Source organism: Miniopterus natalensis, chromosome 1, assembly GCF_054644295.1.
Source record: "Miniopterus natalensis isolate mMinNat1 chromosome 1, mMinNat1.hap1, whole genome shotgun sequence".
NCBI lineage: Eukaryota > Metazoa > Chordata > Mammalia > Chiroptera > Miniopteridae > Miniopterus > Miniopterus natalensis.
Genome location: NC_142081.1, coordinates 75114302 through 75135979, shown reverse-complemented (window position 1 = coordinate 75135979; position 21678 = coordinate 75114302). Strand labels below are relative to the sequence as shown.

The window sequence follows — 21678 nt, the reverse complement described above, 5'->3', positions numbered from 1 at the left end:
AAATTCACTTTTTCTTCATTTTTTTTTTTCATGTATGGTCAACTAGGCTAGAGGAGGGGCTCTTGCTGTTTTTACCCCCAATTTTCCTTAATCTGATGAAAATGTTTAATGATTTATAATTTCCTTTTTACTTTTTCTCCATATCAAACTTGTTAGTCAGATAATCTTGTATTAGAGCCATGCCTTAACCTACTAAGCCTAATATCCTAGACCAGGGATTGGCAGACTATGGCCTATGGACCAAATCTGGCTCGTTGTTAACATTTATAACTTATTGTTTCTAAATAAAATAGTGTAGGCTTCATTAGTTATGTATTTTACAGAAAATCCTTATTAATAGTCTTCTGAGCACATATACACTACAGTGATAATTGGTAATTGAGTTCTAAAGTACTTTGTCACAAAAATCAAATTATGTTTATATGTTCAGTAGAGTTTTTGTGTTCTGATTTTTTTTTAAGTAGTAATCCAAGTATGAACATATTTGACTAACCAGAATATATATTCCAAATAAGGTAAAATTCACTACAATTGTAAGTTTGGATTGTCCTTTACATATTTCAGTATGTGGCTGACTCCAAGGGAAGTTTGGGTCCAGAAGAAATGAGACGACCTGCCCTAGCATTAGTGATGGGAGCCTTAGAAAGTCCCAGCCCCCTCTTGAGATGTGCAGCTGCAGAGGCGTGGGCTAGGTTAGCCCAAGTGGTTGGTGATGGGCCTTTTACTGCTTCATTAGCTCAAGTTAGCTTTGACAAGTAAGTGAATTTCTCATTTAATACTCCTAGATCATGTGTCAAAACTGGGTAGAGAAGATTGTTAATACTGCCCTGCCTACTTTAAGAATGTTAAGGTAAATGAGATAATAGGTAAGAAAATAATGAAAAAATAAAATAACCACAAGTAAAAGTTTATGATTTGATTAGTAATATAAATAGATAAAGTTATATTAGTGGTGGTGGTAGAAATGCAGGCAGCACTCTGACCTTCTAGACTACTGAATATGTGTGTCTGATTTGGTTAAGGGTCTGGAGTCAGATTGCTAATTTGGTTCAAATCCCAACTCTTCCATTTTAGTTGGTTCCTTTGTAAGAGTTACTTTGGGTATTATATTTGGTTTCCTCGTGTGTAAAAAGGAATTGATAATAGTATGAATCTCAGGCTTATTGGGATGATCAAAGGACTAATGTAAAGCACTTAAATTAGCACACAATACATAAGAAAAATTCCTAATATGTATTTTCTCCACTGTAGTTAAGTTTAAAATCAAAGTTCTTGAGTCGAACTCTCTATATGGAATTAAAGTATCTCAGCAATGTGAATTTTTAAAATGTAATTTAATAAATGCCCTTTGTATAAATTTAGTGTATATATATCTCTGAAAGACATTGCAATTGTTTTTACTTAAATAATCATTAATAATATAAAGACATTTTTATTTAAAATGTTTTTCTTTGCAAGATACCTATCTGGTTATTTCATAATTTTTTTATCAGTTATTTTTATTTCCATAATTACAGACTGAAATCAGCAAGGGACGTGGTTACCAGAACAGGGCATTCATTGGCTTTGGCATCCCTCCATAGGTATTTAGGAGGAATAAGTTCTCAACATTTGAATTCTTGTGTGGGAATCCTTTATACTTTGTCTCAGGACAGCACTTCTCCTGATGTGCAGGTAAGCACCCCGCATGTGATATCCTCCTTGAAATTCATGATTTGCAAATTATGTTCTTATTGACCATTAGTTATTTGTAACTAATTCCCCTCTCAGAGTAAATATCAAAGCCATTTTTAACCATGATGAAATTTTAAAATTTAAATCTCACTATTTTTACTTCATGATCAGCGTCTAAAGTTTAATATATCTTTCTGAGAATGAATCTGCCTGCCATCTTAATGATAACATCTACTATTTTGGAGAGGTACTAGGCATTGTATTACATTTTTCTACACATTAATATATATTATCCTCATAGTAATCTAGGGTGTATATTCCCATTATACAGAAAGGAATCTGAGGGTAACAGAAACTAAGTAACTCAGGTTAAGAACACAAGTCACAGACTCCAAATCCATGTTCTTAACCACTTTACCATATTGTTGAACATAGCTTACCCATTTCTGTCAAAATCATTATTTTCCTGATATTTAGTCAAATCTTGAATGATTGGGCGCTCTTCCTGCTCTTTTGCTCCTCTTATCTTTGTTTCCTGTCTTTTTTTTAAATTTAATTTATTGATTTGGGGTGGAGGGAGGAGAGAAACATTGATTTGTTGCTCCACCTATTGATACATTCACTGGCTGCCTCCTATATGCACCCTGACTGGGGATCGAACCCAGAACCTTGACACATCGGGACAACGCTCCAGCCAAGTGAGCAACCCAGCCAGGGCTTGGGTGTGTCTTTATTTACTGTAGTAACCTCCTACCTGGTCACTTTACTCTTAGGTTCTTTTCAACTCTCCCTAGATATGGAGCCAAATTTGTTTTCCTGAAACTCTTTCATCTTGCCATTCTGTACTGAAAAGCTGAAAACCTGTTTATTGCTTCTAAATCAACTTCGTATTCAAGTTCCATCAGCTCACCCAGGAACCTTTTCTCTTATTACCCCAAAGTATTCGTATTCTCCTATAGATGATCTTCTACTTTTGTCCCACACGTGTCATTCTCATATCCGCACTTCTGTTTTTCCTGTTGATCTTTTCCCTATTTCTATGGGATCCTAAAATTTTTACTATTTTAAGATCCAGTTGAACCACCTTCTTGTCAAACTTCAGTATCCCTCATCCACAAAAAGCTTTCATTCTTTGAATTACCAAGTCATCTAGTACTGGATTGAGTTGACTAATAAGGTGTTCTATTCTTTCACCCTTCCTTTAGTACAGTACTTTTTCCTTCTATTTGTTATATTTCTCTTCTTATTCAAGAAGCCTGTTCTGAATGTACATACTTTTATATTGAATACTTTCTGTTGATTAATTTAAATGCTTCTTTCTTTGGCTTCTATTGTTATCAAATCTGACTCTTGATTGCTGCTCTCTCTCAGTTAACTGTTCATTTTTGTAGCATTTAAAGTACTATAAGCTTTCTTATGCATCCATTGACAAAAGGAGTAAACCTTTCTAAGTTGATTTCCTGAAGGAAGAACTTTTTATAATTTCTTGTTTTGGAAAATTCAAACATACGTAAAAGTTGAGAGTGTTCTGTAAGGAACCTGTTATACCCATTATCCAACTTCAGTGGCTATCAGTATATGACCAGTCTTCTTTCATTCAAACCAGTTGGAAAATTTATTCTGTAAAGGGTCGGATAGTAAATTATTTAGGCATTACATATAGTTTCTGCCACTGCTCAATTCTACTATTGTAGCAGGAAAGCAGCCATAAATATCAGCCATAAACAAATGAGCATAATTGTGTTTCAATAAAACTTTATTAAAAACAGGTGGCAGACTAGATTTGGCTTGAGGGCATTTTGTTTAATATGTAAATATATTTTTAATATATTTATATATGAAATATATATTTATTTTTATATATTTGCAAATATATTTATTTTATAAATATATTTATAAAAGTCCATCTGTCATAGTGTTCATCTCTGTGAGTAAAGTCTCAAAATGAATACAATGTATCCAAGACCTAGGTTAATAAACAGAACATTATCAGTACCCCAAACACTGTCCTCATGTTCTTTTCTAGTTACTACCTGTCCCACCAAGGATAACCAGTATCCTAATTTGCAACAGCACATGTTAGTTTTGCCTGCTTTTATGTATTTTATATCAGTGGAATCATATGGTATGTACTCTTTCATGTCTGGCTTTCTTCAACATTGTGTTTGAGAGATTTGTTCATTTTACTGCATGTAGTTGTAGATTTTGTTGAATCTTTTAAAAACTTGAATTTTCGTAGAGAATATAGGTTAAACAATAAACAATTTTCAATTAACTATATTTAGTCCAAGCTGTTAGCTAAAGAACCAAACATTATCTTGGAATTCTTAGTGCTGAGATATGTCTAAATATACCATTCTAAATTAGATAATTGTCTCTCCGTTGTTTTTCACTGGATATTTAAGAAGAAAAAGTTTCTTAAACTTTTAAAGGTCTTCATTTCTTTTTCCAAGTTAGAAGTAGCATACAAATACTTCACTTTGCAATTGCTTTATCACTTGCTTCAACAAAAGAATAATTCATTATGTTTGATGTTTCTTAGTGCTGCTGTAACGTTTTAATTTTTTTTTTTCCTGTCTTCACAGACCTGGGCACTACACTCTCTATCACTGATCATTGATTCTGCTGGCCCACTCTATTATATGCATGTGGAACCTACCCTTTCTCTTATTATAATGTTGCTGTTAAATGTGCCTCCTACTCATGCTGAAGTTCACCAAAGTCTTGGTCGTTGTTTGAATGCCCTTATTACTACATTAGGTCCAGAGCTGCAAGGTATGCATAGCTGTTTTTGTGATGTTTTACATGAAAAATACACATATAAAAATGAATTCAGTTCCTATGACTGACTCAAATACTTGTCATTGAAGTGAAGTTTAACAGAATGCTCTATTCAGATATATCGGCAGAATGGTGAGAGAACTCAGGAAAACTTTGAATCCTGGATGATGACGTGATAGGAAAATAACATAGAAACTACGATACTTAGTTTAAACTCTATCACTGCTTAATTGGGTGACTTTGGGGAAATTCTTACATCTCTGGGCTTTGGTTTTCTCCTTTATGAAATGAGAGAAAAGTTGAAAAGCTTTTGTGATTGGCACATAGTAGGTGCTCAGTATTATATTTTGTTATATAAATGCCATTCAGTCTGATTCTCTTACCTTGGAAAGGCAAGGAGTACATATTTTAAAAGATTTGATATGTCCTAAAAATGCTCCTCTTAACAATTAAAATGACAGACATGAAGTAGAATAGTTTAAAACTCTTAATCTCTTTTAAGAAATAAATGACTACATCCAAAACCTCAGATATTCTGATCTGTTCAAATGCACATTGTATTTGAACTAATATAAGCAGGGCTAAGTTTATTAGCAATTTCTAATTCTACTTTTCATGAAAATTTGGTATTATCTACAAACAGTCTTACGTTTTTCTTTGTGTAATGATTTGTGTTGCCATAAACCTTTCAGACTAAGAATAACTAATAAGCATCTAAAAATCTTTCTGCTGGATTATCCTTGCTTTTGTAGAAGAAATTTATTTCACAAATTCTTAAATTTAAAATTGGAAAAATAATGATTTTATAAGCCAATTATTAAACACTTTCTGCTTTCATTTTAGGTAACAGTACTTCACTTTCTGCCTTAAGGACGTCCTGTCTGTTGGGTTGTGCAGTGATGCAAGATAACCCAGACTGCCTTGTTCAAGCTCAGGCCATCTCTTGCCTTCAGCAGCTTCATATGTTTGCTCCACGACATGTCAATTTGTCTAGCCTGGTCAGCTGCCTCTGTGTGAGTATAAAATTGCAAATGAGTTTTTAGTTTCCTTTATTGGAAACTTAGATTTATTTTCATTATTCTCTAGACTAGGTACAATAGCTATTTTCCCTCCCATCTAGTCCTTTATGAGGGAATGGGAGCCAATTTTTATATAATCACATCTTAAACCTCTCCTGTATTGATTGTTATTCTCCCATTAATGTTGAGCTTAATGTTTGAAATTTTATTTATTAATCAGCAAGCATATATTGTGTGGCTTAAATGTCCCAGGTACTATAAATAGGACATGGAAAATTTTGTGGTAACATGTTTTCCCTCCTCTTCTTTCTCCATTCCAAATTATTCCATACAAAGTTCTTTGCACCCCAGAGGGGCATGTAACATTTTCCCTCAGTATTCTAACAGCATATGCATCCATGTCTTGGTTCTACTAATGTGTCTAATGAATATAGAAGGTGCTTCATAATCATCAGAGGTTTTAAGATTTATCTTGAGCATCACCAGTTTCTATCTGGACTTGCTTCAAAAATTGTTACATTTGGAGTGAAAACTTTTTCTGCCCCTGCAGTGTTCATAGCACACTCCTATTAGTAACATGACAGCTGAGAATTATTACTTATGTAGACAGACCTTTCATTTTCAAACTTTAGGCAAAATATGCATCGTTTCAGACCTTGAAAGAACCTCAGACATCATTAAACCAGTCTTCTCAATAAAAAGATAAATTGAGGACCAAAAATTCAAATAATTTGACTAAGCAGTGATAGCTATAAGTCTAGGATCCAGGTTCCTGAACTTCATGGTCCAGTCCTCATTTCATTATTTCATACTGACTTTGTGGTTACGAATAGCTCCTAGCTCTGCCACCTCCTAGTTAGGTGGCCTTAGGGAAGTCCCGTAACCTCGTTCAGCCTCAGCTCCCATGTCTGTAAAACACAACAATTACACAGGATGCTGCCTATAAAGGCACATGTCCCAGGCACCAACCACTTACTAAGTAGCAGTTGTTTTTATTTTCTCAATATATACCTTAAACATAGATTATGTTACCTTCATATTGATTTTGAGATTCATAATCATGTAAGACTCTTAAAAAGAGGATATGACTGACTTTTCTGGTAGGAACTTTTGTTCCTGTCTGGAACCAAACATGTATTAGAGAAAATAGCACTTACTGGGAAAGGATTTTACCTTTACTACTCTACGACTTTTCCCTAGGATTATTGCTTTTCATGTTTAAAGAACCATTGCCAAAACCAATGATTGAAAAATATCCACTCCTTTACAAATTTCGCTCTCCATTTAAATACAATGACGCTGCTATTTTTTGTCTTTTTACATTATAGTAAGACATTCCCACTAACAGCCTTTTAAAATTTCTTTAAAATTCCTTTAACTTTACCTGAATTCATTTATTAAGTAAAGTTCATCCAGAAAGAAAGAGCAAGACTAACTACTAACTCTTGATGAATTAGATCTGATCAAACTCATTATTCTTTTCCTAGATGAGAAAAATTACATATAAAAAAGAATAGAGATTATTATCAGGTTTTTCTTGTGGATACATTCAGAGCAATTGAGAACATCGGAACTAACAATTGCAAACCTTATTTATATTAGTCATGATATTTAAGCTGTAAAATGATTTTTTCTTACACAGAAATCATATTCAAAAACTGTCACTATAGTATATTAATTTTGTGTCTTAATATTTTGATTATTAAAGCTTTTTATTCTAAACTTATTAGACTGAATTTAGTATTCTACTTTAGAGTATTCCCTGTAGTAAGGAAATTGCTTTTGTTTCCTATTTAACAACGTTATGATGCGATATTCTTTTCTACAAAGAATTTATTTAGCATGAAGTAATTACATATTAATTGAAACTCCCTAAATATTCAGAATACTTTTCATCATTAAGAAAGAATCTTAGTGGAAAGGACTTTCTTCTAACTGCATGCTTTTAACTTCTATTCTGAACTTAACCTTAGCTACACTAGCAGTTCTGAGTACTCTCAGTTTTAAAATTTGGCTTCCAAAAGTAGAAAAACAAATCTATAATTAACTTGTGATGCGATAAACCATTAACTTTGTCCCTTGCTGGACACCTGCTATGTGAATGCAATCCAGATCACTCCTCTCACACTCATGTCTACCTTATCTGGTTTTGTTACTGCAGCTTAATAGAGATCCTAAAGGAAAACCTAATCACACAGATGTACATTTTTTAATTATTCTATATTTTATATATTTGCATCTTGAATTGACTATTTTTAAGATCTTAGCTCAGCTCATATTTTAAGTGGGAAAATGAAGCATTTATGGCATATTTTTAAAACTGAAGCTAAGCCAGTTTTAACAATACAGCTCTGTCAACATTTGTATTTTAATTCTTAGCTGACTGTTGTCAAAGTCATCCTAGCATTTATCTTTTGGTTTTGTCTTGACTGGTCTGTCATTTGTTTTTGTGCAGGAAATCTTGTTGGATAATTCTGTGTTGGTAGGTCCCTGACCCTTGATTCCTAACTTTTTTGAGGTTTGCAGTGCTGTTTCTTTGTCAGTTTTTTGTTTTATTTTTGGTTGTAGATGTTTTTATTTTTCTCTGCATCTATGTTTAAGCTAACCATTAACGCAAAATCCAGTATGTGTAGCATGTTACATGGTGTTTATTTGATACCAGTGTAAAAAATCCTCCCTAACCTTCTCCAGCTGGTATATTCACTCCTTGCACTTAATTTTGCATCATTTTGATTTAATGTATTCATTTCAGAAAGGAATTGTAATAGCAGTTTTATTTAATTTCTATATTTTGCCTGTTTGGTCTGTTTGCCTTAACCCACTCTATTCCTCTTCCCATTATAAATGCTGGAGAATGACATGGAGATATTAAGCATCCCATTTTGCTTTGTGTGACAGCCTTCAGTCTTTTCCTACCAAACAAATAAAGAGTACTTTTAAGCATGCTTTTTCTAAAAGATTGACCAGCCTGAATAATGCTGCACCTGCCTTGTATTATATGCTTGTAAAACTCTAGTTAAAATAACTAGTAGATTCATTAACCACTCTTTAAAACTGTCTTGTAGCGTGCTTTTTTTGTCATTGTTAAATACAGCTGTAATGTTGAGCATGAATAAACTTAATGTTTTTACACTTTAACTTCTCTGTTATTCTGTGTACGAGCTTCTAACAACAGAATTCTTAATGACTAGAATGACATTACCTTGGGACTTTGTGAATGACATTTCTGTTTCCACTTTTTGATTTCATGATATGGCTTGAGGATATAATAGAATATATTTATAAAGCAGTTCCTGTGCATATGTTTCCCTGAGGATATAGTTACAAACTTTTTCTGTCTTTTGGCTACTGATGAAATTTAGGATTTAGCTTTCTTTGCATGTGTTTCTTCTTATAGATCAAAAAGCCAGCTTCCACCACCTACTCTTTTTCTCAGAATTTAGCCTCTGCTTTTTTCAGTAAACTTATCTACTACAGTCCTTTTTTCCCATATATGCCAGATCTAAAGATCACTATAAGAATTATGCCATTATTTCTCAAATTTTACTTGGAAAATTACTATTATAAGACACGTATTCATTGTCTTAAACCATACCAAACTGGTTTTTATTTTCATATTTAGAAAAAAATAAATTTCAAAAAAATCTACACTTTATTTTACTTAGGAAATCACTGAGTAAGAATTTGTATCCAGAAACCTTTTGACTTTTTTCAATTGCTGATTTAAGATACATCACCAGTCATATTATTTACCATATCATTTACACAACCTGTTGAGATTAACATTGTTTAAGCACTTCTAAGGAAAAAGAATATGTATGAGTTTGTCATTCTGAGCAGAAATATTCTGTATTTTTAAGATATACACATAAGATATATGTAGATCCATATACATGGGTATGGATCTACATATATGTACATAGGTATGTAAATGTACATACATGTAAATAGTGCTATCTAGAATGTTTATCTCTAGAGAGCATTTTTAGTGAATATGTTTTCTGAGTAAAATTCTTTCTGCCTTTATTTGAAAATGCATTTACTTACCCTGTATGGCATTTGAATAAAATACCATTGATAGAGGTTTGCATTAATAATAACTAACATTTATTGAGCATTTACTATTTGCCAGGTCTTGTGCTGAGCACTTTTGCATGTTTCTCTGTGTTAACTTCGCAACATCCTTGTGAGATGAGTTTAGTGTTATCTGCATTTTACAAATGAGGAAATTAAGGCACAGAGAGGTTAAGTAACTTGCCCAAGTTCACACAGCTAGTAAGTTGTGGACCTAGGACTCAAACTGAGACAGTTTGACCCCAGAGCCTCCATTTTAACCAGTATATGATATTAGTTATATAGATTTGTATACATTTCTAGTTAGAGAATCATAAAAAATTATAATATAGTTGCATGAGCACAAATGTATAAACTGCAGATAAAGTCTTTCTCAATTATATTTCTTTTATCTCAAAACTATTTTTGCTCTTATAAATTTTATGTCTTCTAACACTGTCAAGAGGCTTCTGCTTGGATTTGTTTATGAATATTGCATAATCGAGTACATGTATTACTCCTTAAGTTATTTTTAAGTTATATAATAAAAAATACATACTAGAATATTTGAATTTCTGTGTATTTAATAAGTTGCATCCAACCCAATGATGGGCTAAACAGAATCAGGAGGGGGTCCAGTGAATATCTGTTAGACTTACTGACTGCTAGCAAGAATTTTGGCTCTTTCAGTTCCCAAATGTATTTTTCAGGTGAATCTTTGTAGTCCCTATTTGTTATTGAGAAGAGCAGTACTGGCTTGTTTACGTCAGCTTGTGCAGAGAGAGGCAGCTGAAGTTTCAGAACATGCTGTTATGCTTGCTAAGGAGAGCAGAGAAGAGTTGACTCCAGGTAATTCTTTTTCTCAACATTATGTCCAGCTCAAGTGATTGTTTTAATCTTAAATCGTATGTGTAAACATGAATTTTTAAAATAAAATTTAAAAGTGAATATATAATATGTCTTAAACCTGGTGCAAGAGACAATTGCTAGCAATTATTATCATTCCAACCAGTGACGATACTGGTTTAGAACCATAGTTCTCACGCTTAGGCCCCCAAACCAGCAACATCCACCTCACCTGGAAACTTGTCAGAAATGCAGACTATTCATTGGGTCCCATCCCAAATCTGCCAAACCAGAAATCTGGGAATAGGGCCCAACCATCTGTTATCTATGTTTTTCACAGTCCCTGTGTTAATGTATACTGAAGTTTGAGAGCCATTGGATTTAGAGCAAGTTTTTTCACGGTAGTCAGTTGAAATTGGATTTAGACAAGTAATTTATCATAGTGTGTCTCTTCCCCCAAAATCTCAGTAAAATTCACCATAGATGAGTCTACTTCAAGTTAAAGGATTTTTATACCCCTTCTTCTATATTTTAGAGCTGAATTAGATGATTTCTTAGCCAGTAAGATGTAAGTATATTTCCCTTCATTTAAAAATTATGTGAGTAACCCAAACGTGCATATAAATTCAAACAGCTTACAAAAATAGTAATGATATCATACTTTTGTATATATAGTTTCCAAAGTGCTGTCACACTTTCAGGTCTCAGTCTTCACAAAGCTTTCAAATATCTAAAGCTCTCAGGTCTGTAATGTGTTTTACTGTCATGCTGTGTTTTTTAAATGACAGCTTTGTTAAAACTTTTGCTGTGGCTTGAGTTGATCAACATTGCTGAACTCGTATACTGGTAGTCATCAAACAGGTTGCACAACTCATTTGAAGATTATTCTGTAATTAGTTTAAGCTTAACCAGAAAAATTTTAATCTCCTGTGTGAGATACTCTCCCCAAGTGACCTTGGGTCTATATTCACCATTGAAATTATGTTTCTGTTGCTCTAGGCATTGATTGCATCCATATGCTAGTATGTGTTCCTGGAATTCTTGAATTAGCTATGCAAGTAAAACTGTAGTAAAGAGCTCATATATAATTCCTTTTTTAAAAATTTTGTAATTTTTCAAACCCATGGAAAAGTTGAAAGAAATGTGCATTGAGCACATAGATTTCACCTACTTATTATCTTTATGACACTAGTTTTATATCTCTTTCTCTCTTTCTGTGTATACAGACATACAGACCTTTTGCCAAACCATCTTTTTTTTTTTTTTTTTTTTTAAATATATCCCCATTGATTTCAGAGAGAGGAAAGGAGAGGGAGAGAGAGATAGAAACATCAATGATGAGAGAGTCATTGATCGAGCCCACAACCCGGGCACGTGCCCTGACCAGGCAAACCCCGATCGCCTGGATCCTAGGTCGACGCTCAACCGCTGAGCCACGCCCGGCCGGGCTGCCAAACCATCTTAAAGCAGGCTATAAGCATCATGACAGTTTGCATCCCTAAATGAAGCACCCCTAAATGCTTCAGTTTGAATTTTCCAAGGACATTTTCCTACATGACCACACATCATTTCCACGCCTAATAAAATTAACAATGATTTAGTAACATCATAGAATGTGCTGTTCCCACACAGATTCCCCCAGTTATAAAAAAAAAAAAAAAGTCTTTATGACTCCTTCTTACACCCATCAGACCCCACCCAGATTTAGGATGCAGTCATGACTCACACATTGCATTGGTTTTCTTTCTCTTTAGACCCCTAATTGCAAACATTCCTACCACCTCCTTACCAACTTTAAAAGATCATTCCTCTTTTAAAATAGTCTAATAGTAGAAAAGTCCTTAGAAAATAAATGCTTTCATAAATGCTAAATGAGTTAAATCTTCAAGAGAAAAATTGTTCTTTTAGCATTTCCAGAATTAGAGGAAATAGATGCTAGATCAGGCTTATATTTCTCCTCGAGATGCTTTTATTACTTTGCAATGAGAATATTGTGTAGTAATTTATATTAATTCAGTAGTGTTCTTTAGTTCCATAAGGGCTTAGTTGAAGTAATTAAACACTGTTTTCTATATAGTAGATGTTTTCTGAGTTTTACTCTTCATGTTAATAAATATAAAACGTCTTCCTTACCAGAAGAAGGAAAGCTTAATTAAGTATTGAATGTTAATTGGGTTAAAATGTGTACCTAATTTAAGGAAAACATATTAATAACTCTCAATAAAGACTTATCTTTCAATAGCATTGCAAAGAAAAATAACTATATAGTATCATGAATAATACCAAACTACCTGTGAACTAAAATAGACCTCAGTAGGTTAAGGCACAATATTTAGACTTGTTCTTTAAAATATACTGGGACATAATATTTTAGTAACTACTGAATGTGTGCTTCTCATGTGGCAGTTTTGTTTTCTGTATTACTTAGATCATCGATTTTCTTCTTGTCAGATGCTGACATCAGAGAAGTGGGCCTTGAAGGGGCATTACTGACCTTACTAGACAAAGAGACAGATCAGAGACTGTGCCATGATATCAAAGAGACTTTACATCATATGCTCACATCTATGGCAGTGGATAAGCTTTCCTTTTGGTTAAAGCTTTGTAAGGACGTACTTGCTGCATCAGCAGGTAAGTGCTGGTGACTACCAATTGAAATAATAAAATTGAAAGTAAAAAGGTTATATAAAGTCATTTGCCAGTGATGATTTATCAATCTTGTGTTAATATTTGGATTATAATTGCTTGTGGCTTTTTTCAAATGAAGAGTCTGGTGCTAGTATTTAGCCTAACACTTAAGCCTACTTTTTTTCTTTGGTTGTCTTATATGTCTTTCCTGTGTAAAACAAACTAAAATGTAGAGTTGTTATTTATGCTATAATATGGATGAACTAACTTATAGTAACCCCATCATTTGTTTTCAAACATGTAATAAATATTTGAATGATTGCCTCCAGTCAACATAATAGAAAAACCATCAAAGATTATGACATTTTGACCAAGCCAGTTTCTCCATACTTAATGTTAGTTTCAAATGGTGTTTGAAATTAGTATTAGTACCCAATGTCTTTGCTAGTATAAGGTAATTGTTGGTGAGAAAGTGTATTAGTCTTTAACATTTACTCCCTTTGAATAAGAAAGAAAATAAATTAGAGGAAGAAAGAAGGTAGAAACCAATTCTGTTCTATATACTGTACATATTTTATCTGATTTAACCACTTAAACATTCTCTGCAGAGGCAGTGTTCCATGTTACACAGAGAAATCAAGACTTGCAAAGGTTAAGTAGCTGCCCAGAGACACAGAGTGGATTCAGACCTTAGCTTGCAGGACTTTAAAACCCAACTTCTTACTGTATTTTAGTAACTCTCAACTCAGTTACTCGAGTCTGATCATTTAATGTAGCTCTGATCTCTGCAATTATGTGAAAGGGAGAAAGTTAGTGTAAAATTCTGGGGTTTTTTTGGTTTTTTTTTACATTCTCCACTGTCTACCTTGATTCTTAATGGTCCCCTGCTCTTCCAGTGATGCAGATCTGCTCCCTCTTCAGTGCTCTCTGTCTCCACGACTTAAGGACTTCCCCTCCTTTGAAAGAAAACGTGCGTGTGCATAGACACACAGGTTGATTACATTTTAATGGTATCTCACCTATGTTTTTTGATTTTACATTTATACTCGGAGCTTACTAGCTTAGTTTTGTGTTTTGTTTTTTTTTTACCATTTATTCTGTACACCCAGTAGTTTAGCCCTATCCCTTCTTATTAGGAAAACATACATTTCAGTTTCTGTTGACTTCTCAGTCATAAGACAAGACTTTGCCATAACTTTGTGACATCTTTATTACCTATCATAACACACTCAAAACATGTTGACATACAAGATAATTTAAGAAAAGTTGGTTTGTTTTATAGCATTAGTTTCGTTTTAAGTAGAGTTAGTAAGTTAACAGTTAGTATAAAGAAAAAATAATTCACTACTCAGTGGCTCTGGTTATCAGGATAGTGTGAGACTATAATGACAGCTGTGGGTCTATCCTAAGAAATACTTTCAGACATTTTCAGTGGATTCAGGAACCTTCATAAGTTCATTCAAGGCCACAGTGTTAAAACAGCATACCCAGCACAATCCACTGCACTCCCTACTAGAGAATTTTGATCTTCCTTAGTACAGGGACTTGATAATTATCCTAGTATCTAGTATCATGTTCAGTTTTTCATTTTGAATATAACTTAATAACTTTCTAATTTTGACCTAGTACAGTTCTAACAGCATTTCTTTAAATACCACTGTTATCTTTATTTAATAGGTATGATCATTTTACATTGTTAAAAGATGTATCAATAGTAATTCTTGTCTGAATTTGAAGTCATTTGTGTTTCTTTATAAGTATATCTTCAAATTGATTGTGATTACATGTATTCTTCTTGATAAAAGATTTTACAACTGTAACTTGTGTGGATACAATGCAAGAAGAGGAAGGCGATAAAGGGGATGATGCCTCAGTTCTTACCACCAGAAGTGATGACAGGTCCCATCCTTTTACCAATCCCCGATGGGCTACTAGAGTCTTCGCTGCCGAATGTGTCTGTAGGATAATTAACCAGTGTGGGAATGCACACTGTGCACATTTCGACATCACTTTAGCACAAGAAATGAAAAAAAGGGATTCAAGAAGTAAGTGGCATATTAATGAAAAAAACAAATATTATATTTAGAAATGCTATCTGCTTATGTTTTTAATATTAATTTAAAAAGTAAAACTAAAAGATAGTTTTTATTCTTCCAAGTCAGTTATGAAACTGACTACACCTTTACATAAACTGTAAGTATAGTTTATTTTTATTTATTTATTAAGTTTCTTTATCTTTATTGTTAAGAATATTACAAATGTCCCCTTTTTATCCCCCTTGATCCCCTCTACCCCACATCCACTTCAACCCCAGGCCTTCCCCAGACCAGTGTCTGCGTCCATGGGTTATGCTTATAAGCATTGAAGTTCTTTGATTAATATCTCCCCACCCACTCCCCCTTCCCCGCCTTCCCTCTGAGATCCCTCAGTCTGTTCCATGCTTCTATGTCTCTGGATCCACTTTGTTCATCAGTTTATTTTGTTTATTATATTCCACATATAAGTGAGATCATGTGGTACTTGTCTTTCTCTAACTGCCTTATTTCACTTAGCATAATACTTTCTAGTTCCCTCCATGTTGTTCCAAAGGATAAAATATCTTTTTTACAGCTGCATAGCATTCCATGGTGTAAATGTCCCACAGCTTTTTTATCCACTCATCTACTGATGGGCACTTGGGCTGTTTCCAGATCTTAGCTATTGTAAATTGTGCTGCTATGAACATAGGGGTGCATAAGTTCTTTGTGATTGGTGTTTGGGGTTCCTTAGGATATATTCCTAGAAGTGGGATCAGTGGGTCAAATGGCAGGTCAATTTTTAATCTTTCGAGGAAACTCCATACAGCTTTCCATAGTGGCTGCACCAGTCTGCATTCCCACCAGCAGTGTACTAGTGTAGTATATTTTTAATATTTAAATACATTTTTTTTAATGATCAAGCTTCTTAAATTGACATTCACTTGTTTAATGGGCATATGGATGAGTTTATAGAGAATAATCATGTTCTTAGAAGTAGTATGTGTGTTAGCTACTTCCCAAAGTTTATTTTTTGAATTACCATTTAGAGCAATTTTACATATAGATTATTTTGATTCCATGGATATTACTCAGAAAACACTTGAGCCTATCTCAATATAAACATAGTTATAAGACCATTTTAACCTTTTAATCAGTTTTATTATTTTACCTAAATATGTGTGTGTTACTGTTTGATGCCTGATTTTTTTTAATTCACTCTAGTACACAGAGTGAATTAATGCACATACCTAAATGCCTTGAAAATGTTATTTACCAGACAAAAGAATTATGAAACAAAATGTTTCTATTGCCAGTCTGAGAACATGAATTAGGTATCTGTTTTATTGACTTTTCAAGCAGCATTTATTGCATCTCTTATTTGTGATGAACACTGCTAGATACTGATATATAAAATTAGTATATCATAGATGCTTACTGATTCCTGTGCTCCCAGTTAAAATTGTAATTGGCACTTACTAAGATGAGTTGATTTCTTCAGCATGGCCTATAGCAATTTCTCCTTAAATTAGTCTCAAACATATTTTAGGTAAAGGTTACTTGTACCCTAAACATCTTATTGTTGGAACATTGTTAAATGATTGTCTTATGTTTTTCCCTGGTAGAATTATTATACCAAAGAATGTTGGAGGAATGAAAAGAATTTTTCATTTATAATTTTATAGCGAGAAATGTTTTTTGTATTCCTGTCATTTGTATGTGTGGCAAAACATGCAAAAATAAGATAATCTAGTTTATTTAAAGCACTACAGAAAACTATTTTTTTAAAGGAACTTTATGTCTTTTAGCTTCAACTTGACATAAAGAGAATAATTAAATTACTAATTCACCAGAACCCGGTCTCCTAAGTACCTTCCAATGTACTTTTATCAGAAAGTCTGAACAAAATTTTCATTGAAAGTACTATTAGCAGTCCTTTAAAGGATGCTAATTCTGCCTTTGGTTTTTGAATAGCTGTATAATTACTTGCTTTGGGGTAGTTTTTTGTGTGTGTATTTACAGTGGTGCAGTAAATCCAGCTTTAAAGTTTGTATTTAACAAACAATAAAACAGTAAATCAAGTAAGAGATACTTAAAAGACCGTCTAGATTGTGAAATTAAATTAAAAACAACATAAATCTTAGTGCAGCGTACTCTTTTTCTTGATAAGATCTTTTTTATCTTATAGATGACTTTTTGGTGCTACATCTTGCTGATTTAATTCGCATGGCTTTCATGGCTGCCACAGATCATAGTGACCAACTCCGTCTTTCTGGCCTTGAAACATTATTAATTGTTATCCGGAGATTTGCAACTATTCCAGAACCAGAGTTTCCAGGACATGTGATTCTAGAACAGTATCAAGCCAATGTAAGCACTTTCTGCTAGAGAATTTTATTATACACCCAATAAAAATAACGTGAAACTAATTGGCATTTCACCTTTTAATACATAAATAAGTATGTATCTCTGCTTATATTTCACCATTATAATTAGTATATAGAAAATGCATATGTTTGAAGAAGAAATCTTCAAGTAAAAGCAAAATGGAACATAAACTAGGTCTTTTATAACAGTAAAGATTAATTTTCATAAGTAAAATCTTCATGATAATTTGGGGAAATAAAGAAATTTTTTACAAAATACCTGAATAAGCTTAAGATAACACTAAATCATTACTAAACATTTCATTTAGGCTATATGCTTATTCTGTTTTCAAATCTTGTTCGTAAAATAGACGTAACTACTTTCTTTTTTTTCTGGACTTAGAAAAGAGTCCAGATTTCTACTGCTGGTTCTGTAATCTTTTCTTTTTAACTGGTGTTTGGTGCATTGAGCCCTTTGGAAGAATCAGGAAGATAGCAGAATCATCATGTTACATCACACATATCACATGCGATCCTGCAGCAGCGTTCATCCCAGGATAACTCCCATTTTAGAGGCAGCTTCTTTTTTAAAAATATGTTTTTATTGATTTGAGAGAGAGAAGAAGAGAGAAAAATACATCGATGTGAGAGAGAAACATCCGTCTGTTGCCTCCAGCACTCACCCCCACTGGGGACTGAGCCCGCAATCTGGGCACGTGCCCTGACGGAGAATTGAACCCTAGCCCTTTGTTTCACGGGCCAGCGACGCTCAACCAACTGAGCCACACCAGCCAGGGCCAGAGGCAGCTTCTGAGGGCTAACAGTTAGGGCGTCTGGAGCAATTCACCAGATAGTTAGCAGCCTCCACGACTTCCCAGCAGATGATGCCAACGTATGCTTAGAGAGAAAGCAAAAGGAAGCAAGTAGCAGTACATAGAACAATCATATTAGTATAAAATATTGTAATTCAACTTAAGGGGAGCTCTGTTATATTTTTAGTCCTCTTAAAATTGCAAATGATAAGAATAAATTATATTTTACTTAGCAGAAAAATAAAATTGTTTTCAGAAATCTTACTTGGCACTGCTTGGTTCTACACTGGCTTTATTCTCAAATTTGCTTTCTCCAAGTGGCATCAAGATGGTTCTCTACGAAGCACTCAGAATCTTATAAAGAGACCATGCTCCTTCCCCAGTACTCCCAGCAAAGGTCTTAAGGGGAACTTCATGATCTCAGCATGGGTCTCGAGCTAGGCAGTGCTGTCAGCTCCACAGCAACAACATGGGCCAAGATTTGAGGGGAGAGAAGGTTCCCGAAAGGAAAATTGGGGTGCTATTAGGTAAAAGCAGGGGACAGTATATTGGGTAGGCAAAAGCAACAGGTGTCCATAATACCTATTATAAATAAATAATTTTAATAACATTAAAAAGAGAAAGAGCTTGTGCTGTCTTACTCGTTGACCTGGAGATATCATGTAATTTCTTGCCAGGTAGGAGCAGCACTGAGACCAGCCTTCACTACAGAGACACCCCCTGATGTCACTGCCAAAGCATGTCAGGTAAATGCCGAAAAAGATAAAGCTTAAGATGTAAAACCTCTTCAGAAGCAATTCTCCAGTTATTATTTGATACCACAGTTCTGTATTATAATTTGCTACCATTAATCTCAGCTGTTCCTTTTCCTTTACCTTTTAAATTTAGGGAACTTCCTCTTCCCTTCATATAACTGCATGGAAATGCAGTATGTGGCTAAGTCATAATTTATTTAATCAGTGACAAATAAATGGGGTTTTTAATCTTATGCTATTTCAAATAGTGCTAGAGTGAATCACCTTCTGCATAGATCATTCACTGGGTGCAAGCATATCCGTAAAATAAATTTAATTGCTGAGTTAAAGAATATATTATAGGGGTTTACCAATTTCATCTCCTACCAGTAATGTATGCAAGCACCTGTTGTCTCATACTATGATCAGTATTGTGAGTTGTTGAACTTAGATTTTTGTGTCTGTGATGGAGTAAAAAGGGTATCTCAAGATAGTTTGTATTTCAAGTGAGACTGAGTGTGTTTTTATATATCAAAGAATCATATAATTCTGAACAGGTGCTTTTCTTGGAGTGGTTGTCAAACACTCAGGATCCAGCCCTGAATGATCTGAAATAATTAAAAGCAGCACTGGCTTGAATTGAATTAATTATAAACATAATAAAAAAAAATTTAGTCAGGTCTTTCAACTTTCTTTCCTTCTGTTGTATTTAGGAAATGTTTAGTGCCTTCGATACTCAGAGAACTATGTCAATGTTGTACTAAGTCTCTGATTTATCAATCACTTTATTATATGTGTTCTTGCTGTAAGCCACTTGAAATTTTGTGAAATAAGGCAGAAAGTGAATAAATACATAGATGGGAAAGGAAAAATAAATTTTCTCTAGAAGAAGAGAAATACCGTGATACCTGGGAAAACCATAAACATCCCTCATAATTGGGTAAACGTTTTGCATTGGGAAATTACTAATGACTTTTTGTATTAAAAAAAAATTTAAGAAATTTTTAATATCTTGTCCTCAAGAAAATCATAATCTCTTCTTTGGAGTTTTAGTTTTACGTGCTTTATCTTTCAAGAAAGTTATATTAATTAACCACACAATCTCAGATTTTAAAATAATAAGATGAAATAAGATTGAAGATTTAATTCAAATGTTAATCCAAACATGTGTGAAAGTGGTACCTTCTGTGGCTTTATTTCTCCATATAAATAACATCTGAAGCTCTTCAATTTTATATACTGATTAATACTGGTTCCCTTGCTTTAACTTTAGACTTCACTTCCTTTTGACATGCTGGCTTTCGAGTGCCATTATCAGCAGCATTCCATTGGGGTTCTTGATAGCAAGGTGATTTCATTGACTAGATTCCTAAGATGTGAGTGAGCTCTGCTGAACTCTCAAGGGACGTATTTATAATTTTATGTGTAACTTCTTATTTTTCTTAAAAATAAGGTTTGCAGTGCCTGGATAACAAGCGGAGTTGTAAGTGACCTTAATGATCTCCGAAGAGTTCATCATTTGCTTGTTTCATCATTAACAAAAATACAAGCTGGAAAAGAAGCCCTGAGTCACTTATATAATGAAAGTGCTTCTACCATGGAAATCTTAGCTGTGCTAAAAGCCTGGGCAGAGGTTAGTACTTCTTAATTTATAATGGAAACTTTGGACGTTGTTAATAAACACCTTAGGCCATAAACTGAAATTAACTTTTTAAAACACAAATAAATCCTTTTTAAGGTTAACCAAAGGCTTTCGACATACAATATATTGTATGTTAATTGATATTTTGGCCACACATTCTAAAGTGTTCTTCATTGTCTGTTCTGCTCCTTTCAGCTGGGACAGTCAGTTGGGAGCCCCAGGGACTTTATAGTAGCCAATGAAAATTACCTTTTATTGAAATCTGAATTACTGCAATTGTGGGTTTCTTTGTATATTCTACTAACTCTATAACACATGCTTTAATTCTGTATGCTGTTTGTAGATGACTTTTGAATTTTAAGTAATATGTCATTTCCTTTTCTAAGATTAAAGAAATCTTATAGAAAAATGCTTAACTTTTCTAATCAGGGAAAAAGCTCTTTTTTTTTTTTTTTTTTAATTTACTATGGTAATGTTCAAGCAGATGTGAAAGTGAATATAATAGTATAATGAACCCACTTATACCCATCATCCAGCTTTAGCAATTACCAAACTTGGCCAATCTGGGTTCATATGTCATTTTAATGAATGTGTATAGTCTTACATTGCAACTGAGAGAATTAATCAATATGTAAGAAAGGATTATAGAATCTTCTTTTTTCATTATTTAGGGTTGACAGATCTTTTTCAATTAATGAAACTACGAGTTGTTTCTTGTTATTGATTTGAGAGAGAGAGAAAAACATAAGATGCGTTGTTTCACTTATTTATGCATTCATTGGTTGATTCTTGCATGTGGCCTGACCAGGGATCAAACCCACAGCCTCGGTGTATTGTGAGGATGCTCTAACCAACTGAGCTACAACCCTTGGTTAGGAAGTAGTTCTCCCTAGATTTAATAAGCTGGATCTATCTTTTAACAATCAGTTCTGTATGCTTTTAAAAATATGCTTTTAGCTATCATCTCCATAACCTATTTTACAAATTATTTTCTGCTTACATAGTGTTCTTTATAATAACTTGAATCTCTGTGCTCTTGCTTAAGCCCATTATCTCCTCCTATTCTTTCCTTAGTAAAGATAATGACTGACCAACACATTCTGCATAA

General features: G+C 33.7%; 1 protein-coding gene across 5 annotated transcripts in view; it reads left to right on the top strand.

The window, feature by feature from the left end:
* The window catches only part of HEATR5A (HEAT repeat containing 5A), a 98972-nt gene that overhangs the window by 57808 nt on the left and 19486 nt on the right, over positions 1-21678 (top strand). For 4 of the 5 annotated variants that reach the window (XM_087823334.1, XM_087823349.1, XM_087823329.1 and 1 more), the window contains exons 18-28: positions 565-755; positions 1518-1674; positions 4260-4449; positions 5299-5468; positions 7930-7956; positions 10238-10376; positions 12825-13004; positions 14807-15046; positions 17205-17386; positions 18872-18940; positions 20382-20561. In XM_087823334.1, the coding sequence (XP_087679460.1) occupies positions 565-755; positions 1518-1674; positions 4260-4449; positions 5299-5468; positions 7930-7956; positions 10238-10376; positions 12825-13004; positions 14807-15046; positions 17205-17386; positions 18872-18940; positions 20382-20561 (1725 nt within the window). The remainder of the gene's footprint in view (positions 1-564; positions 756-1517; positions 1675-4259; positions 4450-5298; positions 5469-7929; positions 7957-10237; positions 10377-12824; positions 13005-14806; positions 15047-17204; positions 17387-18871; positions 18941-20381; positions 20562-21678) is intronic. The other variant, XM_087823342.1, reaches the window with a different exon arrangement.